Source organism: Solea solea, chromosome 3 (genome assembly GCF_958295425.1).
Source record: "Solea solea chromosome 3, fSolSol10.1, whole genome shotgun sequence".
In the NCBI taxonomy this organism is placed as follows: Eukaryota; Metazoa; Chordata; class Actinopteri; order Pleuronectiformes; family Soleidae; genus Solea; species Solea solea.
Window position 1 is genome coordinate 26,463,139 of NC_081136.1, and position 20,611 is coordinate 26,483,749.

Consider the following 20,611-nt stretch of genomic DNA (forward strand, 5'->3'; position numbering starts at 1 on the left):
ACTAGGGGGCGACTTCTGAAATTGGAGAATGCAGATTTGATTTATAACATCAGTAAACATTTTGGTGAGGATGTAATGGCCTCCAAAGCTGGTTTCAGGTCTTCTCCACAAAAACTTGATCTCAATTACGTAAACAATGTTCCCATTTAGAGGAAAACAGATGGACTATGGCAGTGTTTCCCAAGCTTCCGTGACCCCAATCACAAAATTGATCGTGACGAGCAAATTTGCATATCATTTGAGCGACTTGTTGTCAGTCATTTTTGTATTCATTTTGAATCGGTAAACAAATCCTTTCCAAGTAAACTCCATTTTATGCATGATGTATTTAAACATAAACATAAATCTCACCTAGAGATTTATGGAACTTCTGTTTTGGACCCCATAAAATGCTCCTGCGACCAATGTGTGGGCCCTGACCCAGTGTTTGAGAACCACTGTGGTCTGACAGCAGGGTATATCTCTGCAAATATTATTAGGTTATTTAATTTGCCCCTTCTTTTACGTGGTTGTCCCTGTTTAGATGAAGGTGTTCCAGTTTCCTAACCGGCTTTAAAGTGTTTTATAGACATGTCATCTTTAAATTTCATATCCTGGGTGTTTGTTTAACTTTTTATTTGTTTTCCTCATAATATCTTATTAATAAGCACAGAAGCTGCTCTTTATCCGGATAACATTCCAATAATGTCCGTGTGCAGCGTGCACACCCGCACAGCCCCTAACTTTACACGATCCTGATTGGTGGAGACGCAGTCAGTGAGGGTGGCGCAAAGCATGTGCTTCATTAGCATAACAATCCCACCTCATAAATGTACCGGCGGCCTTACCTGATGTCGCTGAGGGTATCACACACTCACAGAGGAGGAGAGGAGAGGAGAGGAGAGGAGGCTCGGACACGGTGGACACCAGTTCCCCGACCTCACGCATACACACTCCACCAGCGTCTGCAGTCTGTGCGTAAAAGCGCACAGCCAAGACAGACTTCAGAGACGGCTTCCCTCTCCCTCCCTCCTGCCTGCTCTTCAGGGTCTCGCCCGTGACCCTCAGGCCCGCTTCTGCTGAGTTGTGGCCGGTGCGTTCCAGAGCCCCGGGTCACCCATGAGGCTTGAGGCCGCAGCCAGGATGGATGTGTTCAGGAAGCTGTGGAGTGCGAGGAATATGATCGTCGTCGTGTTCATCCCGCTGGCCCTGCTTCCATTACCACTCATCCACCCCACCAGCGTGAGCAAAAATATTATTATTATAATTAGTAGTAGTAGTAGTTGTTGTTGTAGAAGAAGTATTATTATACAAGCAGAACTGAAAAGTAACTTCTGTCATTCATGAAGTTGTTATGTTATTATTATTCAACCAATGAATGTTCCAGCAGTGTGTGGCAGGCAAGATGCACATACATAGGCAAACGCTACATTTTTAATAACTGAAAGTTGCTCTCAACAAAGTTTTCAGCGATTGGTTATAAAGATAATATAAGTGTGTTAATTACCTAGACAAAAATCCATAAAGCTGTAAACAAAGCCTCCAGCTGATGTGTTGATAAGGCCCTCCTGATTGCTTCTAATGGTTGCTGCTGTGTCCTGATGGGATTTCGGTTTGTTTGTGTGTGTGGGATAGAGAGAGAGAGAGATAGAGATAGAGAGAGAGAGACAGTCAAAAGGCACACTGTTCCTGTTTTGATGAATGCTTGTTACAGAGCTGTCCTGATCATCAGCTGAGTACTTTCTCTCTCTTTGTGTGAGTGTGTGTGTGTGTGTGGAGGAGATGTCTCTACATGTTGATGAGATGGAGATGAGTGTTGTGCTTAAAGAGATAGTTCAGGTTTTGTGAAGTGTGGTTGTTTGAGGGTGAGTCTGCCACCTCAGACGCTGATGCTGCTCTTGAAAACACAGATTTAGCAAAGACATCTCATGTCTTCAGTATCTTCAGAACATGTTGGCCACTTTTGCTCACCGAGAGTTTGAATGACTCTAAGTCAAAGTGTATACGTCGCTCGCTGTCCCACACCAAAGTTCATAGAGAAACTCACTGCAGCTGCTGCTCTACTGTTGCCTCATTTGGACAGTTTGTCACTTAACTAAATGATCCTAAACATTGAAGTCACAAGATATTAAATCTTTAAAGAAAACATTGGTGCTGGCATGGTGCGAACCTTTGAGGCTGCATCTCAGCGTCAGCATCAGTTGGCACTTCAAATATGTCAAACCCTCAACACACACTTTAAAGACATCTGAAGTGAACAATGTCTTCATAGGTTTGGGTCTGGGCTGTAGCTCATGTTTGCTTTTAGAACATTTCTGCAGACATTTCAACTTGACAACAATAGGATTATCTCAATCTGCACAAACCCAATCTTGGGAAAACGTGTTGCTGTTTGTTGCCAGGGTCAGATACTGAGTAAAGTTTTGTTGCATTGAGTGTGTAAATTCAACACATCTGACATGCATTTCACTGTATGTGAGATTGTACTTTGCTGTGTCACACTTTCGGGATTTCAAAAAGGTTTTTTTTTTTTTTGGAAGTCTAAGGTCCAAATGATGCCCATTAGCCCCAGTTTGCCTCAGCAAACACCGGATTGGTTACAACAAAAACACTTTCTGTTCTGAAACTGTTTCCTTTGAAACTCCCAAAGACACATTAAATCACACAGAAGAAAAGGTATTCCATCCAAAAAAAAGGGAAAAAAAAGACTTAACTAGTTGCCCAGGTTGCACCACTTGCACAAACCATGGTAGAGGGGAATTAACTCTCTCGTGGCAGCTCAAGAGAAGCTTAAGTAAAACAAAACAAATTGTTAGAGAGAAATCATTTGGATTGTTTTTCCTAAATGTAATAAATATAATAGTTAAGAAATACATTGATTACGCTTCATTCATGTAATATAAACTGATGAGTGAGTGCTCACTTTACACAATTACAATCACCAACAGTGAAGAACAACCTTTTTAAATGACCTATTTCCCATTGTGCAAACACATCTTATATTTCAGATAAGAATCCCAGTTTAAGTGTTGATCAATAGTTAAACACACCGACACATTGCATACGTTCACATGTATTTAAATTCCCTTTATGGTTCTATTTTCAATAGTTCACAGAAGGTTAATTAGCACACAAATATTAGCACTGGGCTAAATAAGTTGGTAAATAACATGTAACAGAGGTATAGTGGGCACAGGTGTGTGCTAATTGTTACTTTTGAATGATTCACATACAAACTTGTGTATCTCATATCATCATTGATTGAAGGTGTGTGTCACATGCTCACACGTTGTTGATTAGCCACTCAGCGCTGTCAGCCAGGAGCCTTGTTATTCTGTCAGGACTGGTGCATGTTTGGCAGGAGTAGGCGGCACATGATGAGGCCGGGGGGTGGAGTGGGGGGGGGGCAAAAGAACAAAAGCAGCACTACAAAGAAAAAGAAAGAAACAATCCAAGCAATTAAGTTATATAATCAACCTAAGGCCACGCTGGATTTTGGCCCCCACGTGGCCCAGATGGTGTGAGGAATGTGCCGGAGGTTGAGAGTGACTGTGTGATGGTGTTTGTTGTGGTGCTGTGTCCAGCTGCAGCGGGACAGAACATCAGCTGGGTGCAGTCACAGAGGTGAGACACGGAGAAGCCGAGTTAGTGAGAGACCTGCACGATGTCACGCTCCAACCGGGGACATTTCCCCAAACTTTCATGGCCTCAACAAAAAGGTTGAGCTCAGCTGGGGGCTTTAAATGAAACCAAACCAACTCTTAGGCACCTGAGGTTCAACACTTCTAACACTTCACAATTCACCTGTAATGCCTCCTCAAAGTGTAGATCTAAAGCCAAGCTGTGCTCACAGCGCCCTCTGCTGGACTATGCAGTTATTACTCCAGATGGTCTGAGGAGCTTCTAAGCTTTGTATTTGACTCCCTAAAGCTAAGTGTACTTCTTTGTCTGTATCTTGATACTAATTATAAAGCATTTAGTAGGAAACTAGTGGCATGCACCACCATTACTGGGATTCCTACCAAGTTGTTGTTGCAGTCTTGTTGTTGTAGCTGCTCATTAAATTAAATTAAATATGGTGCTTAAATTGTCATTGCTTTGAACTTACATAGATATTTGTAGATGTCAGTAAATGTACCTCCATAGCACTGAAGATGGCACTGGGCAGCAGCCAGCTCTGGTTCATCCTGTAGAATACCTCAGTGTTCCTGGTCTTGTAATGGAAGTAAGGAGTGGCATGAACTCATTATCTCCTGATATTGAGATACATGTGGTTTAGAGGAACATCAGACACAGAGGGGCAGGTATAAGATGGCACCATACAGTAGGCAGGCGAACATGGGGTGCTCCAACAAAGGCTTGACCATTGAGTGGAGGGAATGCATGTTTAATCTTTAAAGGTGACATCTAATAGTGAGACTGCATATTGTGTTTATCTCTTCCTTTCACAAGCACATTGGGAAACATTTGGTGGCCCAAAGGAAGGGCATTAAGGATAGAACCTTAAAGCTAATGTACAGCAAAGCTCTTGCCTACGTACACATGAATTCTTCATTTTAAATCTATACAAACAATCTCTGAAAACAAACCCTAAATGTTACATGTGACATATCCTTGGTACATGAATGATTCAGGGTGTTTTACACAACACTTCTCTAAATGTAAAGGTGAAGTTGGGACTGGAGCGGTAACATCATATAAAACAAACAGGATTAGAACATTAAGACCTAAAGTTTTGCCGTATGGAAAGACCATATTCTGTTTTATATTACATGTTAGAATGTTTTAGGGCTCCACTAAACATTACATTACTAAACTTACTCATCTATCTATGTATTTTGTGTACACTGTAGCTTAGTGTGTGTGATTAGATCCCTGACCTAATCTGCCTATCTTGAAGCCACTGTGTGTGTGTGTGTGTGTGTGTTCACCTCTATATCCTAAACTGAGCACAGAGAACAGGGAGCTGATGAGACAATCAATGAGCTACTGTTGCAAACATTTAATAATGATTAGGTTTAAAAAGAAAATGATTAACTAGGCCACGTTATCATATATAATTAGTTAAATAATGCACAGAAACACACTCTTCAAAAGCGTATCTCACAGGCCATTTTCCCCATCAGATCACCATTATTGTATTGGCCGCTGCTCTGTGACACGTGTCAGTGTAAAGTCTGGAGGTTGAGACCTGCACCTCTGCTTACCTCAGCACTTTGGCATTGACTTGCAAAACAAAAAACAGCACAAACGAATGTTTAAGGATCTGCAGCTGTTGAGTTTGTGTGACAACTGTCCTCTGATAGACATAAACCAATAATCAATGAGCAGTGATCATTGAATCACATCAGTGTTTACTTATTAATCCATGCTTGTCTCTTTTATTTGTTCTTTCTTCCCCGAATGCCGCCTCTCCTGTCCTCTTTCCATTCATCTCAATCTCAGTTAAAATCAAGAGATTTTGGCCTTAACTTGACTGCGTTAATCCCGTTATCAGGCAACCTTCTCAGTTACCTCATGCTTCCTGAGGGTGAAGGTCTAGTTGTGAGTGATGTGCTTCTTATTCATCTTCATTAACGAAGAACACACAGGAAAGCTAGTGGCTAATGTGCAAAACCATACTTTTATAATACATAGCCTGAGAGCCTCTGAGTTCATGAATTTCAGATGAATTGATTTTTTTTTTCCTCATGTAAATGTATTGCAAGCTTGCACTGTATGCCAGTGTCAATGGCAGGAACACGGTCTAATACAGTAGGAAGGACACGTTTCAAAAATTGCCACAATTTTAGATGTAACCACATTAATGAAAGTCGTGATCATTTTCACAAGGTCTTAACAAAATGTCACGAGATTCCTCTTTAGCTTTTAAACGTTGGGGAGCGTGTGACTAAGCCTGCTGGTGTTACAACAGAAGCGCAGCATGCAGACTGGTATGTTGATATTATGTAACCACAACAAGATTAATAGCGACATCGGTGTGGTTTGTGTTCTTGAGCGAGTCTGTGTGTGTACTCCATTTTGTTACCAGTTAAACACCTTTTCTTTGGATAAACTCGCCTGTTTCTGGACCAGTAGTCCTCATGGAGACCATAGTCTGGTCCTCATGAAGAAGAAACTCATTTCTCAGACCCTGCGATAAGGCTTTATAAATGAATGCAGTGTCCTAACGAGACTAACTGTGCAAACCTGTGTGTGTGTGTGTAACAAGCGCCTAAAAGAGCATATTTTATGATCTTATAAAGGATCTTCGCTCCTGTTTGTCTTTATTATGAGAGTTATTTAGAGCGTGACATGAGTGATTTAGAGACTGGAAGTGGGTCTTTAATATTTGGAACAATCTTTTGATTTTGTTGCCATATGTTGTTGCACGTGCAGGAGGCGTGCTGTGCGTACGTGCTGATGGTGACAGCAGTATACTGGGTGTCCGAGGCCGTTCCTCTGGGTGCTGCTGCTCTGGTCCCAGCTTTCCTCTACCCGCTGTTCGGAGTCCTCAAGTCCAGCGAGGTAAGTCTGTTGAGCTGATTCTGCAGGATGCTTGACGTTTTATGTGTCAGTCTCTTCATCTGGTGAGTTTTCTTTTAATACAAATTAAATTTGCACGTGTATAAAAGATAATTGATCACACAGCTGCAGAGACACAGTATAGTAAACCTCTTGGTCCAATATCCAGACGGACCTGGACCTATTTGTATGTATCACTGATATCTGCCACGTTTTAACGTAGGTTTTCTTGCCTTAATGGCACCAGAGGTCCAGGAAATGGAGCCCAATTACATGTGCTTTTAATATTTTTTACTATATTTACAAATGTAATCAGCTCCAATATAGACGGTTTAATGAAGTATTGTATGTGTAGTTTTATCAGAAAGCCAGCAATAATATCACTTGACTTAATGAAACATTTGCTCATCGAGTGAAGACACTCCAATGGCTCCACATGTAGATGTTACAGTGTGGTGACCTTTGACACTGTTATTGAGAGAAGCTGGTAAACTGTGTTGGGCTCAACAGTGACCCAAGGCTGCCTTTGAATATTGGGATATCCGATTATTACAATGTGTTACTGTGCTGGTGTTAAGAGTCACCTGATCAAACTGCTGCACATGTAGATGTACAGTAATTCCAGATTATGGGGGTACTCACAAGTTAGGACGAACCGTAGCGTTAAACATTATTTGCAAGTGAGAGACATTTTTGGAATCATTTCCAGGACAATTTGATCAAATGTTGTTCTTTAGATAAAATGTAAACACTTTTAACACCGCTAAGAGTGAACTTCTAAGTGGTGTTAAACTGTTATGATTGTACCAACTGCACAATCATGCAGTTAAAAGGATATAATGGAAGATCAGTTTGAGATTATATGACAGACCAGTGTTCAGTAACTAAAAATATTTTATTTCTTAAAGCACAATCATTTCTAGAAATAATTTCCTCCTGGTACGTAAGAGGCAAACCCTTTTGAAATAGCTTGTGCTTAGCTGAGATTTTTTTTTTTAAATACGTATTTTACGGGGGCATTAAAAGTTTACCTTTAATGCAAATTTCAAGGACAATTTCAGATATTTAAGGGGCATTTTGCCTATGATTCGTGACTGCTGATAAAGTGCCAATCGATATCTTGTGTCAGCGAGTTGTAATACATGTCAGCAATTGGAAAATCATGCTAGAAAAGCTTTTGCAAGAGATAAATATCTGATATATATATCTATATATATATACATATATATATATATAGATATATCTATATATCTATATATATATATATATACATATACATATACATATATATATGCATTTTTTTTTTAAACAGTTATTTCTTCTACCTTTTCCCCTGCTGAATAATTTAATCCAAACTACATATATAACTTAATGTCCAATTAAGTGTGTGAGTGGTTTGGTGGTTTGCATCTGTGCTATATTTATAGCGCTAGGTGTTGAGGTGACGTCACTCGGCCGTAAAAGTTTTATCAGCCATGACTCTGCGGAGCGTGAAGACAAACCCATTAACCTGGTGCTCCACATCATAATTATACCACTGATGTTTGTCGCTGAGCACACGCCATTCAGAGTGTGACACCTTCCACAGTCATCAGCACCGGAGCCTGTCTCTGTCTCATGCTCTGCTTGCGTGAAAATGTGAATGCCTCTTTGATCTTAACAGCTAAGAGTGTTTTATCCACTAAGTAACACTTTGTTTCCTTCTCCATTAAACTCGCCTCCCTCTTCTTTCCCTCTTTCTTATCATTACATAAAAAAGTGAGCTGTACGCCTCATGTGACCAAATCACTTTGACATTTCCTGTTAACGCCGCTTTAAGCCTCTTGTGATGGCGTTCCGTAAATATGCCAGCGGAGAGCTTTATGCAACTTTACCAGTCTGTGACGTTTTTTTCCCCCCGCGACTCAATACAATACCTCACACGAATCCACAAGTGATCACTCAACACTTGTTTCTATTGGCCGATCATTCACAGCTATACTGTATGTGTGTACTGCAAGTGCTAAATCTCGCCTATTTTGCTCTTAAAACCAAAGACTTGAACCTGAATGAGAATAATTTAACTAGGTTTTCAAGCAAGCTTCACTCACCGATGAGCTGAGAAATCACTGGAGCTCATGTCTCACTTCTCTAAAGCTCTAAGCGTTGCCCTGTGTCATTATTCTCTTCTGGTCTATTTCATCTATCAAGTGAAATCACAGTTACAAAGCAACTGGGGCTGCACAGGTAACTGCAAAATAATTGAAATCACAGTGTGACCAAGTGCACCATCCAAATCTAAAGACACTGCAATTATAGTATTTGAGAAAGATAGTAAATGGTTGACAAAACATAGCATAATGATGAAATGTGTGAGAATATTAGTTGTTTAATGATTTTATCAGCAGCAATTCCTCACATGGCTTCCTCCCAGCTTCCCTAATTTAAATTCACCATTAACTGATTGCATTCTGCTGGATTTTTAATGAATAGAATTTGACCTAGGACATTCTTAGATTGTTATTATTTCACCATTAGGACTTCAATGGAAAATCAACACATTTATTTTCAAAGCAAGCGGGGGTGAGGCAGAGAAAACTCAAAGGATGACTCCCTCCTGTCTCCTTAGATCCTTCTGGGAACAATTCAAATGCACTGGTCAAGTATTATGTAAGCCAATCTGTGTATGTGTGTGTGTGTGTGTGTGTGTGTTCAGGTAGCGGCTGAATACTTTAAAGACACCACTCTGCTGCTGATGGGAGTCATCTGTCTGGCAGCTTCCATAGAGAAGTGGAACCTGCACAAACGCATCGCTCTGCGTATGGTGATGATCGCAGGAGCCAAGCCTGGCATGTGAGCGGCACACACACACTCTCATATACTCATGCAAAACACACAAATACACACACACTTTTCTAAAGTAATAGTCAATGATTGGCAAAGATATGTACCATATGTTTATTGAAATGTGTGGAAAACAACATCCTTTGCAAATAAACTTATTAGAAACATAATGTTCTTCCTCTTGGGGACTAAAGCTTGCACTCGTTCTCCCACAAATAGAAGTGTCACAGACACACAAATGTGAACGTGCCTGTCTCTCTCGTGCAGGTTGGTGCTGGGCTTCATGTGCTGCACTGTGTTTCTGTCCATGTGGCTCAGCAACACGTCCACCACAGCCATGGTGATGCCCATCGCTGAGGCCGTCCTGCAGCAGCTCATCTGCACCGGCCTGGCCGACAGCCAGGACGACTCCGAGACTGCGGATGCCCCAGAGGATGACAGCGGTATTTGTATTGTTATTATGGTTATTATAATCTTTATTCAATCAGGAAAAGTCTCATTAAGAGTAAAAAAAATGATCCTGGCAGCATATTTAACAGAGTTACAAATGGGCAAATAACAAATTGCAGTAAATCAGCAAAGACCATTATTTCTTACATTTGGAAGTAAACTCCAAAAAGGCCTTGCAGATAAAAATAAGTGGTTTTCAATGTCTGTCTGCAACACACTTCCTGACCCAAGACACGAAACACATGCTACACAAAAGCCTGCAACAGTACACTCACACCAGACTGTGTACATTAGTTCATCACGCACTTTAAGTAAAAAGCTTTTTATAAAATTCCGTTCTACAGCAGCTGCTTCCCTGTTACAATCTCACACTCACTGTTGTTGTCTTCGACAGCTGTTTTAGACGAACAAGAAAAGCGGGACAGGAACCAGCTAAAGCTGATCTATCACAGCAACAGGTACAGTATATGTACAGTATGTAGTTAGTGTGTGTTTGAATGTACATGTAAGTTGTTTAACGCTGCACCACCTTCCTTTGAGAGGCTCTGTCAAATTTCTCGTTCAAAAAGCCAAGGCTTAAACACTTTGTCACCGGAAATTTGGTCCACTTTGATCCAGAAGACTTTCTTTAGAGATTTAGATTTAGAGAACAATCCAACAAGCCAATATAGTATCATTTTCATGTGTTTTCTTCCTTTCTTTTCAGCGATGACCGCACCAAACAGGAGCTTGCTACATTCAGTGAGGTGAGACTTATTATAATAAAAGACATAATTAATAGGGAGTGAAAAATCCTGGTATCAGCCCAACAGAAAATATGCGTCACATCCTATGTCTGCATCAAATATGATATTTAAAAACCTCCCCAAACTCAACACACCTGTGTTTGAAATATGGAAATCCATTCCCAACACTTAAATGGAGTCGTGTGCATATGCACAGTTTGACCCACATACTTATGCCAGCAGGTTTTCTCAAGCATGAGTGCCATAAAATCCAAACATTGTTTTATTTATTTCATTATTCCAAACTGGGTCAGTGTTTTTTGTGTGTCAGCGGTTATTAAATGTATATATAAAAGTTTTATATATAAATATGTATACTAGAAGTTGCAGATCCCTGCCTAAGACTATAGGAAGAGTTCAAACTCTAGATAATGAAAACCAGACCTCAGGCATAATTATTTTTCTCCATCGTATTCTGTCTGAAAAATGTAGGTCAGACTGTAGCTTTTGTTTTTGCTGAGTAGACATTAATGGAAAAATCAACGTGCTTTCTCTCGCCATCAGGCTCACAGTGGGGAGGTAAATGGTTTGAGTCTAAAGCCAGTCTCAAACCAGGACTTCATCGGTAACACTAATGGACACATGTCGCAGGTTCGGAAACCTTTTATTGGAGTTAAATGATGCAAGATGAGCTGCAGATGTGAGTGAGAAATGCACAGTTTACAAGTTAACATACAAACACACTCTCTTTCTCTTTCAGGTCGCCGTTGAAATTCCAAACGTGAAGCGGGTGAAGGCCAGGAGAGACTCCCAGTATCCCACCAAGAAAGACCACATGATCTGTAAATGCCTGACGCTCAGCATCACCTACGCCGCCACCATCGGTGGACTCATCACCATCACGGGCACGTCAACCAACCTCATCTTTGCCGAGCAGTTTAACACGTAGGTACATGTGCACACACACACGCACACACACGGCAGACTCACTTGTCTAATGAGGTAAATCAGGTGTAAAACATAGAGCAAAACAAGACAAAATAAAAAACAAAAAAAACAAGACCAGGCAGAACAAGGAAGGTCAATAACTCATGAAAAAGGGAGAACATTAATTATGTAGGGAGTGTGGTTTGTTTGGATTTGGATGCATTTCAGTGGTTATTATTTTTTGGCTGCTGCGCTGCTTGGACCGATGCACTTCATGTTAATTGAGCGATGTTGTTGCACGGGGTCCAAGATCAAACTAATCAGTCTTTACAGTGCCAACAGAGCCGATTTCCTCCAGCAGCAGCAGCAGCAGCAGCAGCAGCAGCAGCACTAAGCCTGACAGAAAGGCTTTCTTCATGTCGCAGCCTTGTTGGACAAAGGTCAGGTTTTGAGTCGGCTTGGTGTGGGTGTGTGTTTCCAGTTGAAATGAGCAACTCAAATTTACAGCATGAAACACTGAGCTGCACATTTTCATCTGATTTATAAAATGAGCTAAAGGTGGCGAGGGCCCCCTAGTAACGCACACACAGTGTGACATGCTGTGATGACATTTGTGATTGACATTTTGCTTATGACATTCTCACATCAACACATTTTCAACTAAATTGATTCTTTTTGTGAAAGATCTTTTCTTTTGGTGCCCATTTTGTCATTTTGTAACTCCGCGACACATCACGCCTGTGCTACTGTGCGTCAGCTGTTTCACAGAAACTAACACTTGACTAGATTAAGTGTTTGCAGCAGAATCCATGGCTTTACTGTTTCAATTTAAATCTTCAATTAAACCCTGCACGCAGCATTTCATCCACTTCATGGTAAAACAGTGCAGTAACAGCAGCAGCACAGCAGAGGAACATGAGGGGAGTTTAAGTCTCTCGGCCTCTGGGAGGTTTTTTGATCAGATGGTTTTCTGTAGCTACTGGAAGGATAACCATTGGGATTAACTCACAAACTAACATATCTGTAAAAGCAAATAAAATAGGCTTTTACAGTTAAATTTACACCCATAAATACTCTTTTTGACCCAAACTGTTCATGCTGACATTATCTTTTTAATTGAGAAAGAGATGATGCAGCTCCTGAACTTCTTCAGGCTTCAGGCTGAGAAAAAGGAATTCTTGCTCGATACAGTTGTTGCAGACAGGGAATGAGCTCATGCTTCCATCTCTGGTGTGAAAGCATGGTGGAAACTTATTCTAGATTCATTTCGATTTGATCTTTTTTTGTTGTCTTCTTTTTACCGAAGCTGATTTATTCTCATGTGTATCATCAGCACACTGCAAATACACTCAAACCTAGTTTGATGTGATGGATGGCAGAGTTGCTTCTGCAGCACATACTGTACATCGCGGTCATTGTCATCATCATCATCGTCGTCGTCGTCGTCCCCTCTGTGCGTTACCTTTACCCTGATTAGTGTCCGTACAGCGCAGAGTTCAGTGAAGCACATCAGAGCAAACATACTTAAAGCAGAGCCAGACACAGCAGTGGAAACTGAGTGATGTGTTAGAGCATGACGTGCACTGAGGATGAACGAGCACAGGATCACTGCACCGAGAGCTGAACGAATTATGTTATTTGTTTATTTTTAAATATTGCATAAACTTTATATTACTGTACAGAGACATAATAGTTTGGTAACAACTATAATAAGGGAGGTGATATTATCATTATATCATCATAACACCATTTTATTGCTAATGCAATTTTCATCAATGTAATATATTCACATTAAAATGTTTTTTTTTTGTGAAAATTGAAAACATAATTACCACATTATAAAAATTCAGAATTCAGAAATTCATTCTCTCTTGTATATCACATACTCAATTTTATTTTTTACCATTATTACTAAGCTATTACTTGTGGTTAACCATAAAATTAAGATGGTATTTCCTTAAAATTACTCCTATTACTACAAATTATTACATTTTAACACCGTCAAAGTTCAAAGATGTCAAAGAGGAGGAGACACTAGAGACTAAATGCACGAGTGAGAAATCTAGAAAGAATATAAAAAGGAAATGACCAATATAAAATAGAAAACATTTACAGCTCATAAGAGAGCAAAAGTAAAATGATGTTAAGAAAACAATGTATTTACAATAAAATGTAGAATTTAAGTGAGAGTAGTGAGAGCTTCTCCCTTTAGGGGTTGCCACATCGGATTATCTTCCTCCATCTTGCCCTGTCATTGTAGGAGCAGAATGTTTTCACACTACTCAAATGTCTAAAAATGTAACCAGAAAATCATACATCATCTAAAAGCAACTACAGATAATCTTTTTTTTTTTCCAGTTAAGGAGAGATTATACTGAAGTCTATGTAAATCTTGTCACAGTGATACTTGACTCTTATCAGAAGTGCAGAGCAGATAAGAAGATGAGGATAACAGCAGCTGTCACTCAGAGCCAACACATGAGTCCAGTGCAGGATCAAGGGTTCACAGTGACCTCCAGTGCTCATGTGATCTATGAGCCTTTTAAAGAGATTGGGTATAACGTTCTGAAGGAATTGCCACAGGAGTACTGCCCTCTTCTACCCGAGCTCAAGCCAATCTGGTGTGGTATTTGAATTTGTATGAGTGAGAAGTTGAAATGGTGAGTTCACGTCTACAATTGTATGTCAGTTTGTTTAGAAAGAAGCTGAAGATTAGTACAAAAATGAGGGATTGAAAGTGGTAAATATATCCAAAATCTGACAAGCTGATGTGTATTGTCACTCTTGTCTACTATTGCTCTATAACTGCACTGACTTTTGCTCTTTAATACTGTCATAGTAGTTAAAAAGTAGTTTCATTCACCTCAGCCCTCACTGTCTTTCTTTGTATGCATAAACTCAATTAACATTTAGTAATCTCTGTTGGGGGTTAGTGGTTTCTTCTGTTGCCATGCAACAAGAAGCCCTGGGTTCACACCTCGGGCATTTCTACATGGAAGTTGCATTTTCTCCCCGTGTGTGTGTGTGTGTGTGGGATGCTTTCCTCCTACAGTCCAAAGTACATGCAGAGTGTTGGACACTTTAAATTGAACGAAGGTATGAATTTGAGAGTGAACGGACTGGCCCATCTGTCCAGGGGTGTACCCCACGTTTCGCCCTATGTCAGGTGGGATTAGCACCAGCTGCCTTGCGACCCTCATGTGGAGGATAAAGCGATCGACAATGAGTGAATGAATGAATCCCCTTTGTTGTCATTGCCAGGTGCCACTATATAAAATGTTGCCTTGAAACCTACCACCTTATAATCATAATCATATCATCGTAAAAAAAAAACCTCTCTCTACAGTCGCTATCCAGATGCAAAGGTGATAAACTTCGGCACATGGTTCATCTTCAGCTTCCCCATCGCCATCATCATGCTGGTCCTCACCTGGCTGTGGCTGCACTTCCTCTTCCTTGGCTGCAAGTGAGTGTGTGCATGTTCCGCGGTGTTAAACAGCTTGTATGTATCCTGTGCTGTTCGTATCCATGTGTCATTATGGTCTGTGCATGGACTCATGATAATCCCCCCCCCCCTCTGTCTGCTGTTGAATGTCGAGCCGTGTCATCCTCTGGTGTCCTGTGGCTGCGGGGGTTAGAAAGCGCTGAGCGCGTGTCTGGTTTCTGTGTGTTTGTTTGACGTCGCTGTTGTGTGTCCAGCTTCAGGGAAACGTGCTCACTGAGTAAGAAGCGCAAAACCAAGAGGGAGATTATATCAGAGAGGAGGATTCATGAGGAATACGAAAAACTGGGAACCATCAGGTATGTGTTTATTTTACTTTCAAATAATAATATTATCACCCATGTAGTTGTTGCTCATGGACTTTTTGTGGTTTCTGCGGTTTTCACGTGTGTCCCAGCTACCCAGAGGTGGTGACCGGTGTTTTCTTTGTCCTGATGACTCTGCTGTGGTTCACCAGAGAGCCCGGGTTCGTGCCTGGTTGGACCTCTCTCTTTGAGAAGTAAGTGGCTCAGAGTGTTGCGACAGGTTGTCATTATCACTGTCATGTGTTTATGCTCAGACAGAGATCAGTGGTCCAGTTGGTCAGTAACACACGCTGTCGAATTGTGAATTTGATTTTAAAAACAATTTACTCAAGTAGTGATCAGGTGAAACAGTTTCAGACAGCACAGGTTTTGTTTTGATCAGTTTATGAACATATTAAATTAAATCTCTCGCCTTTATTCAGAGTGTTTTTCATTCTGTTTGTGCTTTCGAAGCCTTTTTACGAACACAGTATTAGGCTTCACGTAAAGTTAACTATTGAAACAGAGTGTGAAAGACAATGAAAAGAAAACTATTTTCCTCATCACCTTTACCTGAAATGTTCTCCCTATCAGGAAAGGCTACAGGACTGATGCCACCGTATCTGTCCTTCTTGGCTTCCTGCTCTTCCTCATCCCTGCCAGGCGACCCTTCTCTTCCTCCTCCTCCTCCTCCTGCTGCAGAAACACGGGTATGTTATGCAGTTTTTGTTTTATTTACATATATGTGTGTATATATATACGTATGTATATATATATATATATATATACATATATATGTAAATGTATATGTATATATGTATGTATATATATATATATGTATATATATAAACAGCCTTTTTTAATAATATTTCTCTCTCCTCCTCACTCATATCTACTCTATCCATCTGTTTCTCAGTGTATACAGTTGCTGTGATGTCCTGAGTTTTGCGTTAATTGAAAAAAGTTTGAAAAACTTGATGTTCGAAAAATCGATTTTTGAGAAGCATGTCGCTCTTGTTCCAACATGCCTCCATTTATGTAAACAGACTCTGCAGGTTGCTTTATCGCCTGTTTGTTGCAGGTTCACCAGGTCAGAGAAAACTTGTGCATCAGCCCAAAAGGAAAGGAAAGGAAAGAAAAGAAAAGAAAAAAGCCTGAAAGTGTGACATCTATTGTATTTCACAGTTTCACGCTGCTCAGCACTTGATGTTTTCCTGACCTCTGAACAGTGTAATCTCATAGAGAGAGTGCCAGCTGTTTGTCTTCGTAGAATTTTGATGAAATTGACTTTTGTTTTGCAGAATGTGTGTTTTTACTGCTGATACATTGAGATTAAAAAATGACAGGTGGGCAGTATACAATATAACAACTGAAATGTGAAGAAAAAAAAAAATCAAATTAGTGATGACTGAGTTCCAGCTATCTTCCCCGATGTCAGGGTGAATGCTGGCTCAATGTGCACTGTCTTGACTTTCCTGAAGTGAACAGAGCCATTGTGAATGTCATCACTAACACCTCGATCATGTCAAAAGCAAACCGGCAATTTTGACAACACATCTTTCAATTAGAAATTATGAATTCATTTATATTTCTTCATGGTTTCTTCTTGAGATTTTCTCTGAAATAGGAAGCACAGCAGACGTTTTTTGTAACTTCATTAAAAATAGGAAATACAAGAACATACTAAATGAAACTTATGAATATAATGATAACTTTACTGTGGGTCATTATGTCAAATGTTAGTATCCCCACTGTGCTGATTTCTTCCTGTGTTCTGTGTTTTTTCCCCTCACCAAATGCATAAAATGATAATTCAGAGTCAGACCCACTGGCTCCAATGATCACCTGGAAGGATTTCCAGAGACTGATGCCATGGGAGATCGTCATCCTGGTGGGAGGGGGCTACGCACTGGCTGCTGGTTGTAAGGTACTTGGCATCTGCATGATCTTAAGTATTCTGTATCAAATTTCTTCCCAGGGCTTTATGTATTATGTTCTAAACACAGTTCACATGATTTAATCTTGTATTGAAATGTCAAACATAAACCCTGATTCAAAAGCATCAAATTGAGAGAGTGTAATATTTGATAGTTCACTCACATGTGTTGTATCTACTCCTGTGTGTGTGCAGGTGTCAGGCCTGTCGGTATGGATCGGCAGACAGCTGGAGCCCATGAGCGGTCTTCCTCCCTGGGCCGTCACCCTGCTGGCCTGCCTGCTGGTGTCGACAGTCACAGAGTTTGCCTCCAACCCAGCAACTCTCACCGTCTTCCTGCCCATCCTGTCCACACTGGTACAACACTCACTCACACGCACGCACGCACACATACACACCTCTCACACGTTGGGTCTTTGGCAAGAACTGGCTCCTGTTCATGCCCATGTCAAAATATCAGATTTAGGAAGTGGTTGGAAAAAAAGAAAAAAAAAAACTTGAGGATCCACTGGTTGACTGCAGGTTTGAATAGAAACATGTGACGTTTGAATGAACCGACCTTCTTAGTACAATGATGACGTTCTTCACCTCCCTGTTAGTTTAGGAGACACAATTGACTGTAATGACCCTAACCCATCACATGGTCTCAGGTCCAGGAATAGTCCGTTTGAATAAAAGTCAGAAATGAGTTTCTACTTCTCACTTGATTTATGTCCGTCAATGTTTTTTAGTCTCAATTGCTAGTTTCAGGTCTTACTCAATAGAGCATTATATCATATCATTCTTTGTGTTCTTGAGTTCCCTATTTAGAGGAAAATAGACAAAAAAACATGGCATATATGAGTGGGCACCAGTGTGATTGACAGCCGGTACAAGCCTGACTTCTGGGATCTTTCAAAACTCAAGGTTTCACAAAGGGAGTTCATTTTGCACCTGGAAGACTATCTCCATACAGCCTTAGGGAGACACCAAGAGAGAAAAGCCCTGTGTTTGGATAAAGCATGAGCAGGTATGAAATAGATTCATGTTTCCATAGTAACTGCATATGGTACAAATCCACTGTTTCCACTGAAAAACATTCACACATCTGATGAGCATAACATACAAATAATTTAGCAGGTGGTGTAAATGCAGCTTGTTACATGCAACGATGGAAAGGTCAATGCACATTATAGTGGTGCCACATGCAACCAAGCTTCTATTGGACGATACCGGCTGTGACTCACAATGAGTGTGCACTCGTATGTGCCACACTTTATTGTCTATTTTGGTCCAAATGGGAACAACATAGTTTAAAAATCAACATGTTTTTTTTAAACAATTTCTTTCTGTACTGAAAATGTACCGTACCGTGACGCAAAAACCAAGGTACATACCAAACTGTGACTTTTGTGTATGGTAACACCCCTAAATTTAAACACTTTGAGTTAGTTACAATTCTTTTTGCAACCAGCAGATGCGCACCCTGGTGGCTATTCAATATATTTTCACTTCCTATTTGTTTTCGTGACGACGTGGAAGACATTTTTTTTAATATGGTCTCTGGTTTAGCCAGAGTGGAACTAGTGTGGATGATTTCAGTTTGAACTGCTCATTTGCCACTGGTTTGTAGAGGGTTAGTCTCATTTAAAAGGCGGTAACGTGTATTTATGTGCATGAAATTGACCATGTGGTTAACTGGTTCCTACGTTTGACAGTTAATGAACTGAGCGCATTTCACTTTCTTTTGGTGTTTTTGTTTGTGTTTCTTTCTCACGTCTCTCATTGTTCTCTTTCACCTCCTTCTCTCCCTCCAGTCAGAGACTCTGCTCATCAACCCCCTCCAGACTTTGATCCCAGCCACCATGTGCGTGTCATTTGGGGTCATGCTTCCAGTCGGGAACCCCCCCAACGCCATCGTCTTCAGTTACAGCCACCTGCAGATCAGTGACATGGTAGGACACGCACACACACACACACACACACAGTCCCATGCTCTTTGTGCACCTGCAGCATCAATAGGGTACAGTGTGTCATATTTTGAAGATGTGTTTCTTCACGCTAAACTAAAATAGCTAAAGCTGGTGCTTTTTGTAAAGTTAAACATTTCTGACATATTTCCATTTAGTTTTTGTTTAATTTACGTATTCATCTTTACATTATTTATTTCATTTCCCCACTAGGTAAAAGCAGGCTTTGGGGTGAACCTTATCGGCGTGGCGGTGGTTATGTTGGCCATAACAACATGGGGCGTTCCACTCTTCAACCTGAATGAGTTCCCAGCCTGGGCAGCAGCCAGGAACGTCACTGGAAGCTTATAACCACTGAGAAGGGGAATGGTTTGAATCAGTGGGAGATGGAAAGAGACAACAGACAACATGTCTGTGTGGAATGTTGTGCCTGAGCGGATGTTTCACCCTGAGGTGAGCCCTTTGCTAGACCTTGATGGGAGGAAGAGAAGAAAAGGAGAGAGAGAGAGAAAAAGAACACTTGGCTTAGATTTAAGAAGTAGAAACATATTTTGGCATCACAAGATGTCCTTGTGAAACTGGATTCTGGATTGAACTCTGACCTTCAGCAAAACAACTCTTTTTTTTTTTTTACCCTCAATTAAAGACGTTTGATGAGGATTTTCACTGAATCACTGAAGATATCACTAAAAGATTGGAAAATGTTAAACAACTTTTTAAGAGCTACTTCATACCCTTTTCTGTGGAGAACACTGGTATGCAGATAGAAATAAGCTACTCTGATTTCATAGAAAAGCTTCTTTTTACTGCAAAACATCGGCTGCACACAAATGTATGGTTATTTATCCAGATTACATACACTGGAACATTGTGGGCTGGTGAAATCTGACTTTGGTTAGCCGATACAGTTTAAAAACAGTAAACTGCTGTGTTTAAAAAGTAAAAAAAGGGCTGTTGCTGTTGCCTTTACAGCTTTTACAGATGTATACAATAACCTTTCGTGAGAGTCTGTATGCGGAAGTGTAATTTTGTATTTATCAACAAACGGAACGCATATACACTGTCCTTAGCTGCTATCATGTGCCTGAATGTCTTTATGAAAGCTGATCTTGTGCCTATTATACTGTGAACAAGTTAATATACATTGGCCACAGTTGCTCTACATCCAGCTGCTTGTACTACAATATTGATGTGACGAAGTAATCCAACCTCTAACTGTGACAGTGTTAGTGCCTTACGCGCAGGAACTGGGTTCACTGCCAGCACCCAAAGCAGTAGTAAACAGTTTTTTGCTTCACTCCATTACAATATCATGAATGTGCACTATAATTTTTGTGAGATAAAATAAGTATGAGGTTGTTGTATTTCATACTTTTCGCTCACTATTAAGCAGTTTTGGAGTAACTCTCTTGCCCTTTTACCACCTTAAATTGAACACCAATTGGGCAGAAAACACTTTTCACTTTTATCAATCACGTGTAGCTTCACAAAAACTGAATGCACATTTTATTTAATGTATTACTTAAGCATGT

At 40.5% G+C, this 20,611-nt stretch overlaps 1 protein-coding gene across 1 annotated transcript; it reads left to right on the top strand.

The window, feature by feature from the left end:
- The first annotated feature begins 827 nt into the window (after positions 1-827).
- slc13a4 (solute carrier family 13 member 4) lies at positions 828-19,557 on the top strand. The gene is made up of 16 exons (XM_058625287.1): positions 828-1,221; positions 6,358-6,486; positions 9,179-9,315; positions 9,574-9,749; positions 10,151-10,214; positions 10,463-10,502; positions 11,046-11,132; positions 11,242-11,426; positions 14,755-14,874; positions 15,108-15,209; positions 15,308-15,409; positions 15,789-15,904; positions 17,012-17,121; positions 17,326-17,487; positions 18,927-19,064; positions 19,293-19,557. The coding sequence occupies exons 1-16, from the start codon at positions 1,099-1,101 to the stop codon at positions 19,428-19,430; spliced, it is 1,929 nt and encodes a 642-aa protein (XP_058481270.1). The 5' UTR covers positions 828-1,098; the 3' UTR covers positions 19,431-19,557.
- The last annotated feature ends 1,054 nt before the right edge of the window (positions 19,558-20,611 follow it).